Source organism: Papilio xuthus, unplaced genomic scaffold (assembly GCF_000836235.2).
Source record: "Papilio xuthus unplaced genomic scaffold, Pxut_1.1 DF825017.1, whole genome shotgun sequence".
In the NCBI taxonomy this organism is placed as follows: domain Eukaryota; kingdom Metazoa; phylum Arthropoda; class Insecta; order Lepidoptera; family Papilionidae; genus Papilio; species Papilio xuthus.
The window spans coordinates 4,330,809-4,352,667 of NW_013533632.1; the positions used below are offsets into that span (position 1 = coordinate 4,330,809).

A 21,859-nucleotide genomic window follows, 5' to 3' on the forward strand; every position below is an offset into this window, starting at 1 on the left:
TACTTCAGCTGATATATTGTTTTACTCTACATTCATGGAAAGAATGTTTCATTCACTGACTTAAAATTTAAACTTTAATTTTTCTTTGTATGCCAAAAATTGTTAATTATATGTTGAATCATTATTGATCAATTTTGTATTATTTTACAAATATTTATAAAGAACTAATCCTACCTCTGTAGGTTCTTCTTCATCGTCAGGATAATCAAATTTTATAAAAGCGTATCTCAATTGATTTTCGAATTCCTCACGTGCTTTCTCCTGTTCACTGGGACTCTCCATTTTAATATAATTTTAATGCATTTTATAAACAGTACACAAATACATTCCGTGGCATTAAACGAAGACAGCCAATGTAGTTTAAACATTTATTATATAAACTCTAAATCAAACACCATCAATCACTTTCACGAAAGAAATTCAACTTTTATAATTGTTATTCAAAGCTACAAAACTATTAAAATAACATTTGCAGTGTAAGTTTTATGTGGATACGTGGAAGTGTGAAGGTATCGATGAAACAACCAAGGTGTTCGCGGTTGGGGGCGGGGCTTAGCGTCATATGGGGGTAATTACTTTGGAGCATCACTAAGTTTAACTCAAAATTCATCGTAACTAAGGTCGATGGTGAAATATAATTTGTAAGTATTGTTTTTTTAATATCCGTAGTGACTTGAAATTGAAATATAATTCTGTGGTTATAAATGATAATGTTTGATTTATCTTATATATAAAATTTTCGTGTCACAATTTTCGTTCCCATACTCCTCCGAAACGGTTTGACCGATTGTCATGAAATTTTGTGAGCATATTGAGTAGATCTGAGAATCGGCCAACATCTATTTTTAATCCCGCGCGGACAGAGTCGCGGGCGACAGCTAGTTTTATATAAAGGGGAATATGATTTAGGTTATGTAGCGTAAAAGCTCAAATTCGACTACAATGTTCGATACATCGTAATGTAATAAGTAGTAATGTATGCAAGAAGAAACTGATAAAGGTACACGCAGCCAAACCTGGGCCTATAGGCTTGAAATTTTACACAGTTAGTTCTGTTACAGCGTAATACGTAATTTAAGTATTAGAGGTTCTTTTATAACTCATCCCCAATAAGTCTCAAGAGTGTAAAATATTTTATGGGGAATATTTTTTCCTTTAGCAGAATTGGTATTAATTACCATAAACAATGGTAATAAAGTAAAAACAATATGAAGAGCTAAATTCAGCTTAACTAGTATTCTTTAAAAGAAAGTCCGCTATCATAGACCACTTACCAAGAACCCGAGGGAGCAGATGACAACATAAACTAGCTATATGTAAATTTACGAGCTACGGGAGTTCGTAGTACGTAACAATAAGATGAGATTATATTATACTTATCGTAAAAGAGTTTATAAGTTTACAGAAGCACGAGAGAGAAGAAGGTACTAGACAGAAGTTTCTGCCCCGCGCTAAATGCAAATCCGTAATTTCAAGTTTTCCCTTTATGTTGTGGAAGTGAATTGTGTTGTTGTTGTTGATTTATAATATAAGAATTGTTTAACACTAAAATTAAAAAAAATCCTTTAAATTTAATTTTTTGTTTAATTCCTATTTATGTCAAAAAGTATTTCATTAAAACAACAAAAAAAAAAACAAATATGAAAATATCATCACCATCATCATCAGCTCACTATACGTCCCCACCGAGGGGTCGGAGCCTACCCTAAGTTACGGGTGACTAGGCCATAGTCAATAGTCAGTCAGTATGAAAATATATATTGACAAAATTAATAGATGTATTTTGCGGACTTATAAACATAAACAAATGAATAATGTTTTAACTTAATTTTATGTCTATATTAATAAAATTGACCAATTAACCATTCCGTTAATCACGGTGTGCAAGTATTGATGCAAGGACCAACCAAAATAAGTAGTTAAATTCAGATACGATACAAATTCATATGCAGCTGAAGATGAAAAAGATCTTATTTATAATTATACCCACCACAGTATGTACATACCCTGCTAATATCTTCTTCAGTCAATTGTTTGGACTTACACTCTTCTTTATTATCCATGTCGTGCAAACTAAAATTAATCGGATTGTTAAATCTATGACGTCACGAAACGACTTGTCAGACTATTTTAATTAAACGTCATAACGTGATTCACAAAATTAATTGAGGACAAAAAATTAAAACGTTTAGCTGGCGTAGAAAGAATCAACCGATGTCAAACGTGAATAAAAAGAACTGGTGCACATAACGGAAAGGCTTTCACAGGTTTAATAAAAGAATCAGAAAAGTAAAGGCAAATTAGAGTAATATGCATTATTAATGTTTAAAGTAAATTTGTTTAGATGTCGACCGCCCCCCGAAAGAGGGCGCGGGCACGCTCCTGCGAGCCTGGCACTGCCATCCGCGGTCCCATCGATCTCACGCTAACTACATTTAAATTCACTGCCATACTAAATATTTTACTCGCAGATGTCATTAAACTTATTCAATAATTTACTGTCTTCGTAATAATAAGTTCTTTCTAAGCTATAATTGTAAAGTTATGTATTTTGGGCCCTACAAAAGAGTATTAATTAAGAATCTAATCTTGCTTTGCGATTGACGTAATTGATACGGCTATTTATAGAAGTATCTAGAATCAAATGACTTTCCAGATCATTACACTATTAGGGTACTCGGTAAAAAATGAAACAACTTTATTAAATATAAAAATCAAATATCCTGAATTGTAGTTTATACCAATAGTCGATTATTTTTATTACAATGCCAATTTCTCAATAGTTATTGTGCGTTATGCGCGTACTCAGATAAAATTAATTCGATACTTTATAGGCATCAGCTGTCGTCGAATTAGGGTAATAGTAATGACTATAAATATATCTCATTGGTTTTGTTAATCACCTAAGAGATACTCAGGAATAAAATGAAATTGTAATGAAAAGACCATTCTGGTTTTTTTTAGTTTCAACTTGCATATTGCAATTTATATCAGGAGTTTGGTTATTTGTTCACTATGTATACGAGTATATTAAGAAAAAAAAACAATAAAAATTGGAAAAAAAAAACTTTATTTTTCAAAAGACAGAAAAAGCAGATTACAGAAAATAAATGATTATCGAAATTCAGAAAACAATTAAACTTGACAAATCGCTTAAATCTATTGGAATAAATGATATTAGAACTGTATTATATAAACATAAAATAATGAAATTATTACAATAATATCTTTATAGAGCAAAGTATATTTGATAAAACAATATTCGAAACAAATTGTTAAAATTCACCTTACAATACACATGGTGATACAAGATATAAAAACGACATCAATTGATTAATAGAAAAAGACAATCAGTTGTCTATAGATATAATTATAGTACGACAAACATATCCGACCCGGTGAGAGTGGCACTGCTAAAACAGCAATTTCTGTAAGAAAATTTCCAAAACTTGGGTAGAGAAAATGTCATAAGTCATGACAACAGCTACAGTACAAGAATCTTGACACTTTTTTGACATTGCTTGGGGGAGCTAATGACCCAAATAATTTAGTGTCAATTATGCCCCGGGTCAGATAAGTTTCTCGTTCTATGTCCTACAAATACAATTAGGACTTACTACGATTATACGAGAAACCTACGATATAAGGACGATTATATCATATTAATATAAAGTATATAGTACCTAGACATGTAGAGGAATGAAATGTAAATTACACATCAATTGATATACTACATTACTACTATGATTATCAAATACAAATATGTAATAAAATTGTTAGTAAACATTCAAAATGATATGTTTTTCTTAAAACATACCAGAGTTATTTCATTGTAGAAGACTTATTTATATGTAAAGATATTCCACAAAAATATCGGAAACCAGAAATCGGCAAATACAATATTATCATTGTTATTTAAACCAATCGTATAGTTTGTAATACAAAATTTATTGAAATGATTATTTAATTATGTACTCTATTGAAATATACCTAGTTACATGGATACATTATTTTAACTGTGGGTTTCTGAGACTTAAATCACTGTATAAAACATATTGATATCTCAGTCGTTGTCATTGATAAAACTGAGATGACAATATGTTTTAAACGGAGATTTTGTTATCGGAAACCCACGGTTAGTCATATATCTTAAAAATGTAGATTAAATATTGACCTTATACTTATAATACACTAAATATGTCTTGAAAAATACTAAGGTGGGAATGTAATAAGAAATATTTATATCAAAGTAGGTAAATTTGGAATGTTGGCTGTATTTTTTTTAATATTATAAATACTAAACTAACTGTTTAAAACTATCACAGGCCTTTTGCTGGGAGATCAATCAGGCGGTTACAAATTATAGTAATGTAGAGCATAATGTGAGTTTTATCTCTCTGTTTATAGCTTGACCAGAAATATAAAATAACATTGCGGAAATATAGAGAAATAATTTACAATTTTACAAGAGTTGGAGTTAAGGAATATCCCATACAAGTAAAACAAGCAACTGAGTCGCTAGGACAGGATTTCTATGTACTTGGTTAGGCTATAACCTTGAGAACAAACTCGCACTGGGCTCTTGGAATCTGAATATACCAATCTATTTTATTATAGCTGATAAGACATGTTATTATATATTAATATTAATTTCCTACAATAAGATAAATATTGTTTTAAATACATAATGGCAATATATAAGTACAATCTTAAACTAATTTTACAGCTAACTGACGTATATGACCTGTTATTGGAATCGTGACAGTTTTTCTTAACGCTAAGTTTTTCTTAAGAATAGAAAAAACTTATCAATTAAATTTTTTTAAAGACTAGACAATTACAGACTAAACACTTAAATAGATTCTTACGTACGTATTTTACTAGTTCAAGACTTAAAAGAATTATTATGATAAACTTTTTTTTATATGCCAATAAAATTAAACAGTAAAACAAAAACGTAAAAAATTAAAAAAAAAAAAGTAGCAAAAGTATAACATTAATATTATACCTTTTAAATTAAATTAGTTATCAACACAAACTGACAGTTGAAAAAAACAATTTAAAACGTTAATAGTTAAAAAAGGAAATAGAAATTTATATATTATTATAATTATTTTATATAATGAAGTTTAAGAAACCTTTAAACTATGTGATCGTGTTAATGATCTGTTAAAACTACATCTAATCTTTTTACATACTATTATACCTTATTAATTATAAATAAGATTATTAAAAAGATATAGCCTTATAAACTATGAAATTTACGATGCTAATATAAAAAGATAAATAAAATAACAAAAAAAAACTTTCTCCTAACCTAACATTATTGGAAGAAGACAGAACTCGTATACTTTATAATAAAAAAAACTTAAATAGTTAATTATTATTTTGATTATTACCAGTCTGATTATAATACTTAAATAGGCAAAATGTACGATATTACTATTCTAATACTATAGCAAATGTCCAGTTAATACAATAATACAATGGACTTAAGAAACCAATCAGGTTATATTGAGTATCTAATTACTAGCAGTCTTGCGAATGGTTATAACGAATTTTAAGTCTGTGACTTCTTATGACATCAACCAGACTAAGAGCATGTTTCACAATGTCTAAATAAAGTATTGGATAAATCTAAAAAAAATAATTTAACACGTTGAGCGCCACGCGTATTTCTAAGACAATCCCGTTCAGGACACGCCGCTTTTACGCACTGGTATTAAAGGGCAGGTGTTTCCGATCGCAGTACAAAATAGTTTACATTTTTAACGTTATACCTATAGGCTTTGTTTCAACACGTTACGCGCCAAGTCTGTTTTGTTTTTCTTACCGCTTAGCCCGCTCAGATAAAATTTCTTTTAATAAAAAAGAATAATTCAGATAAAATTATTTTTTAGTTCTCATGTTACACGCTGTCAGCCAACGATGGTTGACGCGACTTAAACAGAAAATCGAGTGTCAGCCACCGATGGCTGACGTGGCGCTCAACGTGTTAACCGCCATAAAATAGTTCCTGTTGAAGTTTGTGTGTTACCTCTTAATGAGATAAGGTAGTCATATTCTAACATTTCAATTTTTTTTCCAAATTCATTCAAAATATATCTTTTATGTAATATTATGTTTTATTTATTTTTATACTTTTATAAATATTATGGAAAGATTACAAAGATACAAATGTTTAATTAGATTTTTATTGTAACGAAACGTAAGGCGAAAATGTCTAAATGTGGAGGGAATAAAAGAAAATGGCACTTCCTCAAACTAGTTTGATGTCAAATCGATTAATTTTTTATATCTAGTAAGTATAAAAATCAATTGCTGTTCGTTAGTCTCGCTAAAACTCGAGGACGGCTTTTATCTTGGTCTTGAAATGTTCGTGGAGGTTAAAAGGTAAGAAAAAATCGAATAATTGCCGAGAACTAATTTAGTTTTTTTTTCCACGCGGGTGAAGTCGCGGGCGACAGCTAGTGTTTTATATTTTTATACAATTTAACAGAAAAGATGTTCCGTTTTTGACAAAAATCTATTATAATTAACCATGAAATAATTTATTTCGTGAAGCGCCAATGACGCTTTTATTCGTCAGATATACTGCATGTAGCTTATGATTACGACTTTACTTTGACATTGTAATACAGGCCCCCAATAAACATTTAAATTCCATAACAAATACTCATTAAATCTGTGTGATCACTGTAACGTTCATATAGCTCTGGATAATTAATTAAAAGCTGGATAAATTAAAAGTAAAATTAAAAGCTGGACAAATTAAAAGTAAAATTAAAAGCTGGACAAATTAAAAATAAAATTAAAAGATGGACAAATTAAAAGTAAAATTAAAAGCTGGATAAATTAAAAGTAAAATAAAAGCTGGACAAATTAAAAGTAAAATTAAAAGCTGGATAAATTAAGAGTATCAAACTGTAGAAAACTTAGGATACATTAGAACTTAGTATTCACGAAACATGAAAATTTTGGAGAAGTTTAAAAATAGCGAAATTTTAAAAAGACAAATGCGAAGTTTGAGATCCTTAGAAGTACAAGCACTAAGCAATCCCTCTAGCATCCTCTCCTTGCCAAGATACCAAAAAAACTTACAAACTAAGCAAAAAAATGAGAAAAATTTAATAAAATTTGAAAACATTAACACTTATTTAAGCTTAAATTTAATCTTAAATTAACCTTAATTTTACACGTAATTTTACAGATTACAATTAATTCTACGAGATAATATAAATGTTAAGTTAATGGAATATGGTATCGGAGAAAATATAGCAAGTACTATAATAGTTATATATAAACATACTTATTGTAAGAAATCGTGTGGCATTGGTAATATGGTGTCATGTTCAGCAAACATCAGCGCAGTCGCCCATTGCAGCTGCGACTCAGTCACTCCGCCAGCTATTGTGCTACCGAAGTACGGATGGTCCTTGCTCCTAACAAAATATATACATATAATTAACAAATCTATGTCACTGATATAAAATATCGATTTTAAGAAATAAAATTAACCTGCGTTTTTTATTTTTTGGAATAAATGTAATAGCCCAACGGCACTGCGGATCTCTCTTGACCTCATGTCCAAAATACCAGATTATATCATTAATGTCCCATTCCTCCACCTTGGATGAACCCTTGAACAAAGACAACGAGATATTAATACGATACATATACTTTTAAAAGTTCTTTAAAAGTCAATTACTCACTTGGGAGTCAGCATAACTGGAGAGTTTGGAGGAATTGACTTCAAATACATAAGATTTAAACTTTTTAGTAGCATCATTGGCATAACGCAGTTGACCGCAAACCTGAATACCATTTTTTGACATAGAATCCATTTGGCACAAATCCATTTGACATAGAATTCTGTTCTCTTTAATAACCAAGTTATTATCCTTTCTATCCTCATCGTCCCAGTATCCCCATCGGGTTACGACGTCCAGTACGATCTCATCTTTGTGAACTATCCGTTTCAAGCTGCCGTTACAAATTTGTTCTTCTAACATAAGCTTATGATGAGGAATATTAGTCTTCACACTTAGTTCCTTGCACACATCTGCACTAGTCTTGTCTGGTGTGAGTGAAACTTGGAAATGGTTTGAGCTATCATCCATGAAAACCCAGAAACGCAAATCACCAGCAGAGCTCGGCTGAGGTAACGGGCGTGCAGACTCTTGCATCCTCATGATGACGCGATGGCATGCTAGATCCCGTTTTATTTCATCTTCGTCTGGGCACCAAACAGTTTGATAATTTACGATTATGTCCCGTACCACAGTCACCTCGTTTTCTGACCATGATATTTGTTGGCCAGTACTCTTCTGTCAAGAAAATTTCATTTTTAATATCTGATAAGAATAAAGAATTTGCTCAGTCACAGAAAGAATACATACCACACAAGGCGGCATAATGGTAGGAGCCCACACTGCAGCGAGGTTTTCGGCATTCATCTTATTAATTTCATTCCATTTATGGATGAAGTTAAGATGTGCGAAGAGTTTACGAGCTGTGTTACAGGACACTGGACTCAAACTAACTAGCGCGCGTTGGTATTCTTCGAGTCGGCGATAATTATCGTCTATCGCTACAAATGAAGTTAAACGTTACATTTTGAAATACTGCACTAAACATAAAATTAAAGCAAAAATAATAGTACCTAATGCGTTAATCAAACGGTCGTGACATTCTCTCGAGATCAATGGAGTTGGCAAGTCCCGGAAGAAACGTTTAAATACTCCAGCGACGTCATGTTCCGAGTAGATTTGAGGAGTAAGCTGTACAGACCACGCATCGGCCCGGAATCGCGTCAGTAGCTCCCCCAGCACGACGCTACTCCCGGCGCGACGGTAGATGCCCTCTGATAGAACGCCTGTACCCAACGTCGTACAACAAACATCAACATAAAACCAACAAATTCACAACTGCAGGGATGTTTGATAAGATCATCACTTACCGTATGCATAAATGAAGTTAATGCATTTGTCTACGATTGTTGGAACCTCTTCATTAGTGAGTTGTTGTTCATCGAGTCCTAAGCCGTTGCTGTGCGCCGCGAGACTTATCACACAGTTCCAGTTCTACGACCAATATTTAAATAAATAAAGTCATTTCTATATACCGGTTTACATCATTTCATATTACAAGAAACCAATCAAAAGTTTAAGCTAAAAATATATAAAATTCCTATAGAAAATATAATACACAAAGCGATGGAAAACACAAATGTTAACTTAGATGTTACCTGGAACTCTTCAGTATGCGGGAAACGTAAATAAAGAGTAGTGACAGAACAATCCAGAAGCAAGTTAGAACAACAGTCAGACGGGCATGCCTTTTTTGATTCCTCGTCAGCAGTCTGTGTACCTGTTGACAACGCACGCTTTCAGCATTTTAAAGCAGTCAAGCGCAAACCATGCTAAAACACTAAGATGCACAACTATAAAAAATCATTACTTTTTGTGAGTCGAACATTATTATAGTATCTTTATATTAATTTTCTTAAACCCAAATTCCCCATTGTTATTATTAAGAATGTAAAAAGTTGCAAACGGCAGAGCAGGATACGTGAGAAAATCCAATATTAAAATTTTCATAGAAAAAATTCGAGATGAGAAAGTATTTTGTAACTTTAAAAGTTTTAACATCCAAAGTGTAAAGAAAGGAAACCTTGATTCATAAAAAAAAATCAGCACGTCACATCATTTAAAAAAAATTAAAACGACTGTGTATAACGCCAGCTATGTATTTTCTTTATTTCATGTTATAAATGAAGTCTCTAATAATATTTACTAATTGCTATTTCTTTGTCCGCCTGTATTATTTCATTTCAAATTTTATTCCATGATAGCAACACAAAGAAAATGGTTCCATGTTCCCGGGCGTTACAATCGATCAATACTCAAAGCTCGCAAACGCGCGCAAGCAAGAGCAAAATGGCGGCCGGCGGTAACGATTCGCGAATAGTCTTCATATTTGTAACTCTCCAAAATTATCAACTTCAAAGACAATAAACGAAAAGTATTCATTTCATCAATTAATATAACAATAAAACGCAATTTATAAAAATATAAACATAACAACATTTAAATCATATCACACTAATTTTGGAATACATACAAAGGGAACAAAGGCATGCGTACAAAATGTTCCTAAGAGTCTATTTTCACTGCGTGCGACCGGCCGCGCAGGCCCGCCATTTGCATGGAGTCGCGTTTCCATTTTCAAAGGCCACCGCGACTACTATACAAAATGACAGCGGTGCGCAAAGCAACGAACGAACAAAGCATCCAGATATAACATACAATAGCATCTTCTTAACAAAGCAATTTTCAATTTGAAACATTTACTACTCATAAAAATTTAAGAGAAAAATAATATGCAAAATCGCAACTAATGTGGAACTAATAAGATCATAGTCATGGCAGCAAGCTGTAGCCACACATAAACGCATTCATCGCAAATATTTTACGTACCTTCATGAATTGCTTCGAGTAGTTGAACAGTCAGTTGCTTCCTGACGATAATGTTCACGAAACAGAAAATTAATATATTTATAAAATGACGACCAGGGTATGAATGAGTTTTTTAATAAAAAAATTAAAAAAAAAAAACAAAAGATTAACTTTTTAAACACAGAAAGAAAAGTTACAACAAATATCTAGGCGACGAATATTAAAATGAAACCAATTGTCATGAGAGACAGAAAGGAATATTTTTATGTAAATAAGAAGCCTAGTAGAAAACATACGGAACTGGAAGCATTTTTCCAAATTAATCAACAACTTTTGTTTGAGAAGATGTAAAATAAAGTAAAGCAACATGTCGCCGTAAATCAAATAAAGTAAATTTTTTTTCAGATAAGCACTCTGTGTCTAGACTACCGTTTGAGCTACAACTGAAATTCCCTTTTGCCAGGGGTCCCAAGTCCTAGAGGGGGTTAATGCGCACGGCGACGGCGCGTACACCATCCCGTTCGCACTTAGTTATGTGCAAGTGCAACCGGCCTGTCGCTATGCAGCTTTGCAATCAATAAATCACGTCTAGACTCGACGACAACGCCCACCTTTACATGTCTAGACTTCCCGACATGCTATACCTCTATATATAATTACTTTTAATGTACCCCAATCATCAAACAGAATGGCAAGCTTTTTGCATATTGAGATTCTGGTGATATAACACAATAGTATAAAAAACGTTATTACACAATAAAACATTCTATTCGATCGATGTAGACATCGTCATAACAAAGCCGTCGAAAGTAATCACAGTTGTTATTGCGTAGTTTTTATGGCATATCGCATTCAGAGGTCATAATAAGTCCAGACATTTTTTTATTTGTTGCTTTTTTCAAAACGATAATACCGATTTCGTGTATAATTTAACAAATCTCTTATAACTAAACGAACATTCTTAATCTTTTTAAAGTAAAAAAAGACAAAAAAAAATAACATCAATCATACAAATTAATAAAAATTATTAGTATACTTATTTCGCGTTATTGTGTCGGAAATTGTCTGGGCTGAATTGAACTCGGTTTTATAAGAGCCATCACCCAAATCTCAAATCACGCTGTAAACGAAAATCTCCTAAACTTTCGATTGCGACGTAATTTTATGCACTGATGAATTTGAGATGATTTAATTGAATTTTAAGAAAGGTTTACCAGAACCATTAGAGAAAACCGCATGCAAGTCGGTTAAACCATTTGTGGGATTAGTGTGCACGAAAACATCCCGACAGACAAACAATTTTTTTATAATCGTTTTGTTCTATAGCGTTTATAGAGACCTCCTGTAGTTTTTCTCCCATATTTTTCATATACACAAAATTATAATACATAAGCAGTATACAGTTACTCACCTAAACATCTAGTTTTTCTTAAGTCCACATTATCAGCAATATCTTCAGTACAATAGTACATAAGCTCCCTTCCTGCTAGTAAGAGCCAAGCTGCCAGCCATTCACCACTGACGCCTACCTGATAATAATGTTCAAAATTAAAAAAAAATCCTACATTGTAATACTTCAACTTTCAAATTAAAATTAAGATCTGTTCACAATTGAGAAGATTGTTAAAAACATTGCATTATATTATAAAATACTACCTTTTATTTAGGTAAATAAATATGTTAATTTATAGGTAATATCAACTTAGACATCTTTTCATTATATAATCGAAATTATGGTTATTAGATAAAATTGTTTTTTATTATTCCACAATGGTGATGACAAATATAAATTGCATAGCATAATTTAATTGTAATTTTATATTCATTATTATTTAATTCAAACAATCGCTTTAAAACACCTATTCATTTATAAGAATGATTCATTAAAATGAACTACATCAGATCCTTTTATGTCACTACTACAAGTTATTCTAGTAAAACATGTTCCATAATATTTTTATCATAAACATATTAAACTACTTTTACAAATATCTTGGCGGCTGACCTTGAGCGTGCATTACGCAGTTCCCTACAATGCATTCCTTTAGGCCTCACTACACCTAAAATTGTGTTCAGCACAGCAGCTCGAGCAATGTTCCGAGCTGACAAGATTTTTGTATATGTGAATGAAGCCAAAGGTAAATAACTATGTTTCTTAACAAAATTAAGGCTACTATATCCAATGATATATGTTAACAATTAGCCCCATAAAATAATAAGACTGTAAGATAACTATCAGATCAAAATTTACTTTATATCTTCTTCGGAAAAAGTCAAATAATATTCAATTTACAATAAACATGCTGCAGTAGTTAAGCAAGTTTCCTCTGTACCTTTATAGTAAATATATAAAATAACCAACCTTTAAGTAGCACCATCCTATCCGTGTAAATTCCGAGTAATTGATGGAAGAAAAGGCAGATGTAAGATTAGCAGCAATTTTTTGAGCCCAAGTAAGCCTTTCAGCAGAAGTTGGACAACCAAATGTAATTTTTACTCTCAAGCTGTTTTTTATACCAGATTCTAAATTTGATATGCCCAGCTCAAAGCAATATAAACAATTGCTGCTGCAAAAATATAAAAAATAATCCTACCATGAACACTTAAAAATTGACATTCTTTTATTTAATAAAGATAATATATTTTATTTCAATATGCTACAAATATCTTGTATGTTTATGTACATTGACATTATTGAAGCACCTGAAACATTTGGACCATGTATCACATAGTGTTTTTCATTTTAAAACCATCTATTTAGTACTTTTTTGATAAAAATAATACAAAAAAAAACTTCAATGTAGTTCAAAATTCAACCGCTTCTTCCTGATAGAAATTAAACTTATGGAATCAGTTTGTCAACACAATCTGCTGAGCAGTGAGAGCAGCTTCTTTATGACACACATTTAACAATATAAAGACAAAATACTCACCATTCTACTGGTAGCACCATTTGCAGTGAAGTTACATTGTTAAGCTTGTACACCTCTTTAAGAGCCTGCATAGCCGAATCAGTATAGCAAAATAATTTTTGCTCAGCCAAAGCACAGTATAATAATTTTGATATAGAAACTAAATTATCATCTGCAATCCATGTCATGATGCCATTGAAATGGGGACCATAATTATTTATAGGTGGTCGTTGCAATGTTTTTAAATCTGGTTCTGACACTACACCAAATAATTTTTTAAATTTTGATATAGTAGAACTCTTGGGTTTACTTGTTGAAGGCCTGATATCTTCAATTACATGAACTTCACTGTCTTGGCTACTACAAGATGTAACAGCTAAAACCTCATTCTGTAAAGCAGAAGCTGCTGCCGACATATCAGCAAAACTGACTTGAGATAAGGCAACATCAGTTACTGGACTTGGTGAACCACATCCAACTCTTTGTGCATCTTGTTGCAAGTTCTGCATTGTCATACATTCTGTCTGTAATTCAAGTTGTTCTGATCTCACCCAGACCGTATTTTTTGAGTTTGGTTCCGATTGTACAACTTTTGGGTCTGATATTGTTACTACTTCACCTTCAGGTCTAGAGATTTTGTACTCTCTAATGCAAATCTGTTTGCTTTCATTATCATGTAAGTGTTCAAAATCATTTGTATCCTCAATTATAATGGAATCTAAAATTTGTCTGTTACTCACACCCTGAAACTTACTGCTTGGATTTCTGAAGTGAAGTGGATCAAATTCGCTAAGAGTAAAGTTATTAAAATCCACCTCCATTTCTGTGCCATAATCTTGTGTTGTCGAGTTATGGCAAGAAGTGTTGTCTTCCATTAAATCCTTTTCGGTATTAAATGGACTATTTATGGAGCTAGTTTTATTTAAATCATTTGGAGGTTTTGATGGAACAAATATCTTTTCACTTATCTGGCTAGTTATTTTGCTAGGTGTTAAATCTCTGGAAGGTGTTTTTGGAAATATCTTAACTTTTATTACAGGTTTTCCGAAAATATTTGCTTGATCCTCATTATGCTCAATTTTGGCAACACTAGGATTATTAAAATATTCTTCTGTACTGTTAGTCAGGCATTTTGAGACATCTGTTAACCGTGACTGATCACATACACTATGAGGTCTTTCCAGTAATGGACTAATTAACTGATGCACAGAGGAATTGGTAAACTGAGTGGTACTCTGGATTGCGTTTGAATTGTATTTCACTTTTTCTAAATCATCTCTACTCACGATACATTCACTCAATGGTGAATGTTGAATTGTATGTCCACATAATTCCATTTCACTTTGATATAAAAGAGGATCAAACATTTCTATGTTTCTATATTGTCCATCAATCGGTTTTTCACTTTTTACGTCAGCAATTTTTGATGATTTGTCAGGGTTTACTTGCGTTAATCCTTTCGCTGTCAATAATTTAGTACGAGGCAAAGGTGCGGGCTTTTTGGCGTGCAAATCCCTCTGGTTCAAAGATTTCTTCGATGATGAATCCATTATGAAATTTTATAATAGATACCTTAAAAAAATCTACTTAAAAATATAAACTAAAAAACAAGACTATGAGTCACTCATGAAAATTTGTTGTAAATTGATGTATAGATTTACCACTTTGTTTCCTGGTCACTTAAACATTAAGCAATTTGAATATTAATAAAAGTTAAGACAACCTAAGAAATATTTAACAAAAAAACACAAACATGAAAATTTGAGTGATGACAGCAGCCGTAAAGTCGTCAAACAAAACAAAAGAAAAAAACATCAAAATGGCAGTAATTGAAATTTCCATTATAAGCAAAAATATTAGTTTTAACTCTGTAAAATTAAATGTTATTTTTAACCCATTTTATTAAACTGTACCTAATCTTTTAAAATTCATATACAGGTGTCCCTAAATTCAACGATAAAACGGAAATGGTGTATAGCCAGCTCGATAACTACACCGGGAAAAATACTAAAAAAACCATCTCTTTTTTTTCAAAAGTTACATTAACTTTTGTAACTTTTCTTATAATTTAATACCCACCACCATATGATCAGACAGTGTGGCTACAAATATGAAGATATTCCTGCCATTTTTTTTGTATTAGCTACCTAAGTAACATAGCTATTAATTGAAGTTAAAAATTGGACCAAAACATTCGTAATTTAAGCACAAAAAATAATTGACTTTGACTGTTTTCTTGAAATTTTAGAACATTTTAACTTTTGACAAACTTTGACATGCTACTGTGTAAAAAAATGTATGAAGAGTACCATGGCACTAAATTACAAAAGAACGCACAACTCATCAAGATTCTAAAATGATACAACACTATGATAAAACCTGCGAAAATTTAGAACTAAAATTGAACATTTTTCATAGTTATTAGGAATTTTATTAAGTGTTCAAAAAAGCTAATAAAAAACCTTTATTCATAGATTTTGAGGTGCGAGCGAGATAGACATACATTTATTACTTTTGATAATGCAGGGTAAGACATTATTTTCATCTCTTTGTATTTCAATTTTCCCACCCACGTTTCATTTACGAATGTACATGCCAGAGGCCTACGTTTAGACTCCCAATTTAAGAGTAGTGGATTTGATGGAGGACGGGACACATTGGACCTCAATCAATAGAAAGCAGGCAACGCATCCGGAATTGCGGGCTATGGGCAGCGGTCGCTTCGCTATTTTGGCAAATTTAGGTGGCCGCTTGCTTGTTTGACACATTATTTGATATGATAAAAGATCCAATTTTATAGCCACCCGGCTCTGCGGATCGAAATCCGCTCGATTTTCTTACTGGGATGTCTTAAAGACAAAAGTCTATGCAAAACCACTGGCGAGAACTGGCGAACACCCTTAAAGAGTCTCAGATGCTGCAGAAGAGATAAACCTACGGGGATATAAGTAAATAGTTTAAAGATCCAGAATCTATAACTGAAAACCCCTTTTTGAACACTTAATAAAATTCTTAAGCAAAATATTCAATTTTAGTTCAAAATTTTTTTTTAGAGAATTTTCGCAGGTTTTATCATAGTGTTGTAGCATTTTAGAATCTTGATGAGTTGTGCGTTCTTTTGTAATTTAGTGCCATGGTACTCTTCATACATTTTTTTTACACAGTAGCATGTCAAAGTTTGTCAAAAGTTAAAATGTTCTAAAATTTCAAGAAAACAGTCAAAGTTAATTATTTTTTGTGCTTAAATTACGAATGTTTTGGTCCAATTTTTAACTTCAATTAATAGCTATGTTACTTAGGTAGCCAATACAAAAAAATGGCAGGAATATCTTCATATTTGTAGCCACACTGTCTGATCATATGGTGGTGGGTATCAAAATTATAAGAAAAGTTACAAAAGTTAATGTAACTTTTAAACAAAACGAGATGGTTTTTTTAGTATTTTTCCCGGTGTAGTTATCGAGCTGGCTATACACCATTTCCGTTTTATCGTTGAATTTTGGGACACCTGTATACATTTTAACTGTCGTATTTACTAGGAAAAATATTATATTTGGTTTAAATCTTTAACACGCTTACTAAAACATTTATGAAATAACTTTAGTCACACTCTTTATAATTATATATTATCTATTTATATTTATTTCTATTAATTGTTATGATTTTAAAAAAGTTTTAAAACGAATCTACGAATCTACCAATCTACCAATCTACCAATCTACCCAATCGCGTATCGATTTGGTAGGGTATTTTTATATTTATAGTGGTGTTGTTGTAATACCCGCTATCATTCATTAATTTAGGAAATGTGCATTGATTTCAATATTGAAGTTATATTTTAACGTTTGTACACTTATAAGTCAAGTTCTTCTTACGATTTTAATACAGTACAAATAATATTAAACACCTTAGCTCCTTATTGCGCATGCCCTAAGTTGCTTATTCAGGACCATCCGATTGATATATTTGTTTCCAGATCTAATGGACCCCCGTCGAGGGTATTTCTCGTACCCTTATTCTGGGCAACCACCAACCTACTACCATCCACTTTTTTCAGCAGGCGTGAGTATATAAACATTTTTTAAAGAGTTCATTAAAATCTACTTTCGATCTCCGCAGTTAAAAAATACATTTTCCGAAATTCGTGGGATTGTTATAGGTACTGTATGTTAGAATTATATAGCGTGAAAATGGTTGAAATTATTGTTCAAATTTACAATATGCTTAAAAAGCTCGTCACCAAGTTTGTTTATAAACGTTTTGATACGATTTATATTGACATTTTATCTTGGCGCACTTATTGCTTCCAAATTGACACTGCAATGACGATACGATAAAACCGAAACATAATTAGTTTACCCAGTATAAAATTAGAATTATATTCTAGTGCTTGTTATTATCAAATGCTTATTGCTACCTAATCGTAAGGTAAAGCCAAATTAACTTCAACAAAGATCACAGTTAGTGGCTTTGTTAAAAAGGTTTAATGCAGGTCAATAATCCTGGCGTCGCAGTTTTGAATCATCGACTCGTCTAGATTCCATCGGCGGGCGGGATCATGTATGTTCGTACCATTTTGAACGTAAGGAATTGCAGTTTTTTAATATTATTACACGTTTCTAGTGAAGTGATTGATGTTTCAGATGCAAGCGGTCAATTTTGTGCCGATGTCGCAACCGCCTCCGCCGCCACCGCCGCCGCCGCCGCCCGCTTCACAAGCTATCGAAGACTATGGCATCAAAGATGTTTGGAACTACAATCTACATGAAGAATTCCGTATTATCAGACAGGTTAGTTTGCAGAAAGTTTTTAATTAATCTACAGGAAAAATAAATTAATTGGAAATAAGTACTTACTCTTATATGTTGGAATTGTGATGTTCATATTGGTATGGTTCGTTTTTGTATACTATTAATTCAAATAGAATTAAAAAAAATGAGTTAATTTGTATTTTGGTCATGTGGAATCGTTATTCGTTCAGCGAAGATGGAATGACTGTCTCAATAATGGGTCAAATTGTGTTATTGATAGATTAGGTGATTGGCACACTCACTTCAATTTGTACTGATTACTGATACTGATTCTGTTTTAGAGACTCATTGTAAAAAAATAGTATGTTTAAATGATATAAGAAATCTTTGTGTGCTATATATAATTTTGAGTATTGATGATTATTTTCCTATGTGTAGTATTACCACATATGCCTGGTTGGATATGTAATATGAAAATTAATAACATGTTTTAAATTTTTCATATGTTTATCAGATTGTCCAGAAGTATCACTGGGTGGCTATGGACACAGAGTTTCCGGGGGTGGTGGCGAGACCCATTGGTGAATTTCGATCCACTGCCGATTACCAATATCAACTACTAAGGTATTTAATTTATTTATATCACTTTATGATAGAGTAGCATGGAGACATCGCGTCTATACTTTCGTGAAGCACATCAGTGAATCAGTTTACAGATCAGATCAATTTGTACTTGCATAGAATTATGATTTGCATTTCGTGTTGTGAGTAAAATGTTTGTCAGCAGGCAGCTTTTGGCTCTTCAACTCACATAGTTATAGTACATTGTGATTAGCTGTAAGCTGCCAATTTAGTTGTTGAAGAGCGCCTTAATGGTTCAAGTTTATGTGACCTATACTTTTGAACTAGTTCAGTGATTTATAAATAGCTACTAAGGCCTAGTTGTTAGGTTAGGTTCCGAGCACCCAGTCGACACTTACAGGCAATGTTAAACATTGCCTGTAAGTGTCGACTGTTTGCAATGTTTCAAATGTTTCTCTTGTCTATTTTAGAAATGAATTGTAGTTATATTGCATAAATTTGTTTGCAGATGCAATGTGGACTTGCTGAGGATTATCCAACTCGGGCTCACATTCATGGATGAAAATGGCCAAACTCCACCAGGATACACCACTTGGCAATTTAATTTCAAATTCAGTTTACAGTAAGTTAAAATTTGTAACTGATATTTGATTTTACTATGTAAAATTATGGACTAACTGCAACATTGTATTGGTTGCAGGGAGGACATGTATGCCCAAGATTCTATTGATTTACTGCAAAATTCTGGTTTGCAATTTCGCAAACATGAAGAAGAAGGAATTGATCCGCTAGAGTTTGCAGAAATCATCATGACCTCAGGTATTTGCATTTTTTTATTTACATTAAACAATTAAATTAAATATCATTTAGTTATTTACTAATATAGTTGAGGTGAAATACTATTTGTTCTTTATTAGTTGCAATCTTATTTAAGTCTCATAGTATACATGCTAAAATGGTTAAATGTTTATTATCTTTTATAGTATTGTAACATAACATAATGAAGTTTAAACCATACAAATCTGTATTTAATCAATAAAAGAAGCACAATTTTATTAGTAATTTCATTTATTAACTTAAATATGTGATTTAAAAAAATCATTTCCATTTTAGGGTTAGTGCTGATGGACAACATCAAGTGGCTAAGCTTCCATTCTGGATATGATTTTGGCTACTTGCTAAAACTTTTAACTGATCAAAACTTGCCAGCGGAGGAAAATGATTTTTTCCAAACTCTGCACATGTACTTTCCCACCATATATGATGTCAAAGTAAGTATAATACATATACTATATACCTTTACATTTAGGGTAAGGAAAATGGTTTAGTGTTATAATTATATACCCAGACATAGTAAATCTCAATATTATCATATATAACTAAAATTTTTTACATTAAGAGTTAGTTATAGCTAAAAAGTTAGCCTAAAAACATGTTTTGCCATTTTGATTAACCCACTTCGACTGATCTTGCATGGTAAAGAGAAATGTTGCTTTATTATCACCACTCATCTCGTTATTTCTATTTTTATAAGTATTTTCACTATATTTCAGTACTTGATGAAGCTTTGCAAGAATCTGAAAGGCGGATTGCAAGAAGTAGCTGATCAGTTGGAGTTGCGCCGCGTCGGCCCGCAGCATCAAGCCGGATCCGATTCACATCTGACCGGCATGGCTTTCTTCAAAATTAAAGAGGTATGTTTCAATATTAATTAAGTAGAAGTAAGATCTGTTTACTGAACCACCCGCAGAACCCATCTAACTGCCTTTACACCCAAAAACATAAACCTCGGCAAAGTGTTAGTAGAAATATTGTCTTCAATTATGCATTATCAAATGCGGTCAGGTCAGCCTTTGTTTTGTAGGCATCCATGTTAGTGTTACGAAAAACAAAAAATGAATCCCAAGGAAACAGTACATTTCTTCAGATTAAATATATTTTATGTTCAAGTATGTGTTCTGTGTTTTTACGATTCTTTTAAAGTTTTAAAGTTATTATTTGGTTATGAAAGAAGATGTGTTACATAATATAATACTGAGTGATAACTGCTATTGAAGGACGGTTGCGAACAACATTTTAACCTTTTTGTGTCTTATTTACAAACTGATAGTATTCGACTGTTTACGTAGATATTCTTCGACGACAACATCGAGAGCTCAAGTGGACATCTGTACGGATTGGGCGCGCCCTTCTCCGTTACCGCCAACAACTTCCCCGAGGGTGCCGATGGAAAGCCCATCTGATGCGAGGCTTGCATCTCCGGAAGCCATGGAGGACCGGCACGTAGTTTCATCGTGACCGAATAAAAACTGATTACCCATTCAATAATAATTATTTCTTCATAAACATCATCAATGTTCAAATTTATGACTTGATTAAAAAATTGTAATTGTAGTTGTGGACTATATAAACACATTTAAATTTAATGATAAGTAATATATGTTTACTTAGACTTTTATGTGCGCATAAAGCACTACTTCATTACTGATAAGGAAAACTGTTTATCGTTGATGCACTTCGCTGGTTATAATATTATAATATTGACATTTCGCCATAATTATATATTCAATAACATGCTCCCAAATGGAGCAACAATTATTTAGTAGGAATTCATTTAAACATGGAATCATACACCTAAGTACTACTTATTAATAAGTGGATGTTACATTGTAAGACTTTTTCTCCTTTATTTGTAACTTTTAAGTAATTTTGATTGTTGTCCTTGACACTTTAATGTAATTTTGTAGCTTGTATTTAATCTTTAAAAAGATTCATTAAACATATATTCAATTTTTAAAGCATTTTCAGTCAATATCTTGCTACACATATTGTGTGTTCACACTGCGGAAATGTTAAACATAGCAAGTATTGAAAAACATCCCGAGAGTAAAGGTCAAACTGTTTATATGGTGACTTTGCACTTTTTACATGTGATATCTTTGGCTTTGCACATGTGATATCTCTTTTAATATATTGTGAAGATTGTTTTTAGAACTTCTATCAAACATTGTTTAAGTAGTATGTCATGTTCGACACATACATAGTTGATGATATTAACAGAAAACTCATATTACTAGCTACTTGTTTTTGTATCTACAGTGCAAACATACACCTATAATAAGGTTAAGTAATGTAACAATAAAACGTGCTTCTCAAT

At 32.1% G+C, this 21,859-nt stretch overlaps 2 protein-coding genes across 8 annotated transcripts; one reads left to right on the forward strand and one right to left on the reverse strand.

Moving 5' to 3' along the window:
* Nucleotides 1-6,851: 6,851 nt before the first annotated feature.
* RhoGAP15B (RhoGAP_ARAP and RA_ARAPs domain-containing protein RhoGAP15B) lies at nt 6,852-18,240 on the reverse strand. Of its 4 annotated transcripts, none has more exons than XM_013323844.1 (11): nt 18,226-18,240; nt 13,391-14,941; nt 12,820-13,024; nt 11,869-11,986; nt 9,248-9,369; nt 8,960-9,083; nt 8,663-8,875; nt 8,400-8,590; nt 7,713-8,327; nt 7,519-7,640; nt 6,852-7,442 (listed from the first exon to the last, which is right to left on the reverse strand). In XM_013323844.1, exons 2-11 carry the CDS (start codon nt 14,917-14,919, stop codon nt 7,310-7,312), a joined length of 3,372 nt encoding a protein of 1,123 aa, XP_013179298.1. In that variant the 5' UTR covers nt 14,920-14,941; nt 18,226-18,240; the 3' UTR covers nt 6,852-7,309. The 4 variants fall into 4 exon arrangements, with proteins under 4 accessions (XP_013179298.1, XP_013179297.1, XP_013179296.1 ...); XM_013323843.1 differs by lacking the exon at nt 18,226-18,240 and adding an exon at nt 15,031-15,171; XM_013323842.1 differs by lacking the exon at nt 18,226-18,240 and adding an exon at nt 15,031-15,171 and having other exon boundaries at nt 13,391-14,952.
* On the forward strand, nt 12,383-21,476 carry LOC106126289 (CCR4-NOT transcription complex subunit 7-like). Of its 4 annotated transcripts, XM_013323845.1 has the most exons (9): nt 12,383-12,595; nt 17,346-17,431; nt 18,013-18,159; nt 18,635-18,744; nt 19,211-19,324; nt 19,403-19,521; nt 19,816-19,973; nt 20,256-20,396; nt 20,832-21,476. In XM_013323845.1, exons 1-9 carry the CDS (start codon nt 12,550-12,552, stop codon nt 20,943-20,945), a joined length of 1,035 nt encoding a protein of 344 aa, XP_013179299.1. In that variant the 5' UTR covers nt 12,383-12,549; the 3' UTR covers nt 20,946-21,476.
* The last annotated feature ends 383 nt before the right edge of the window (nt 21,477-21,859 follow it).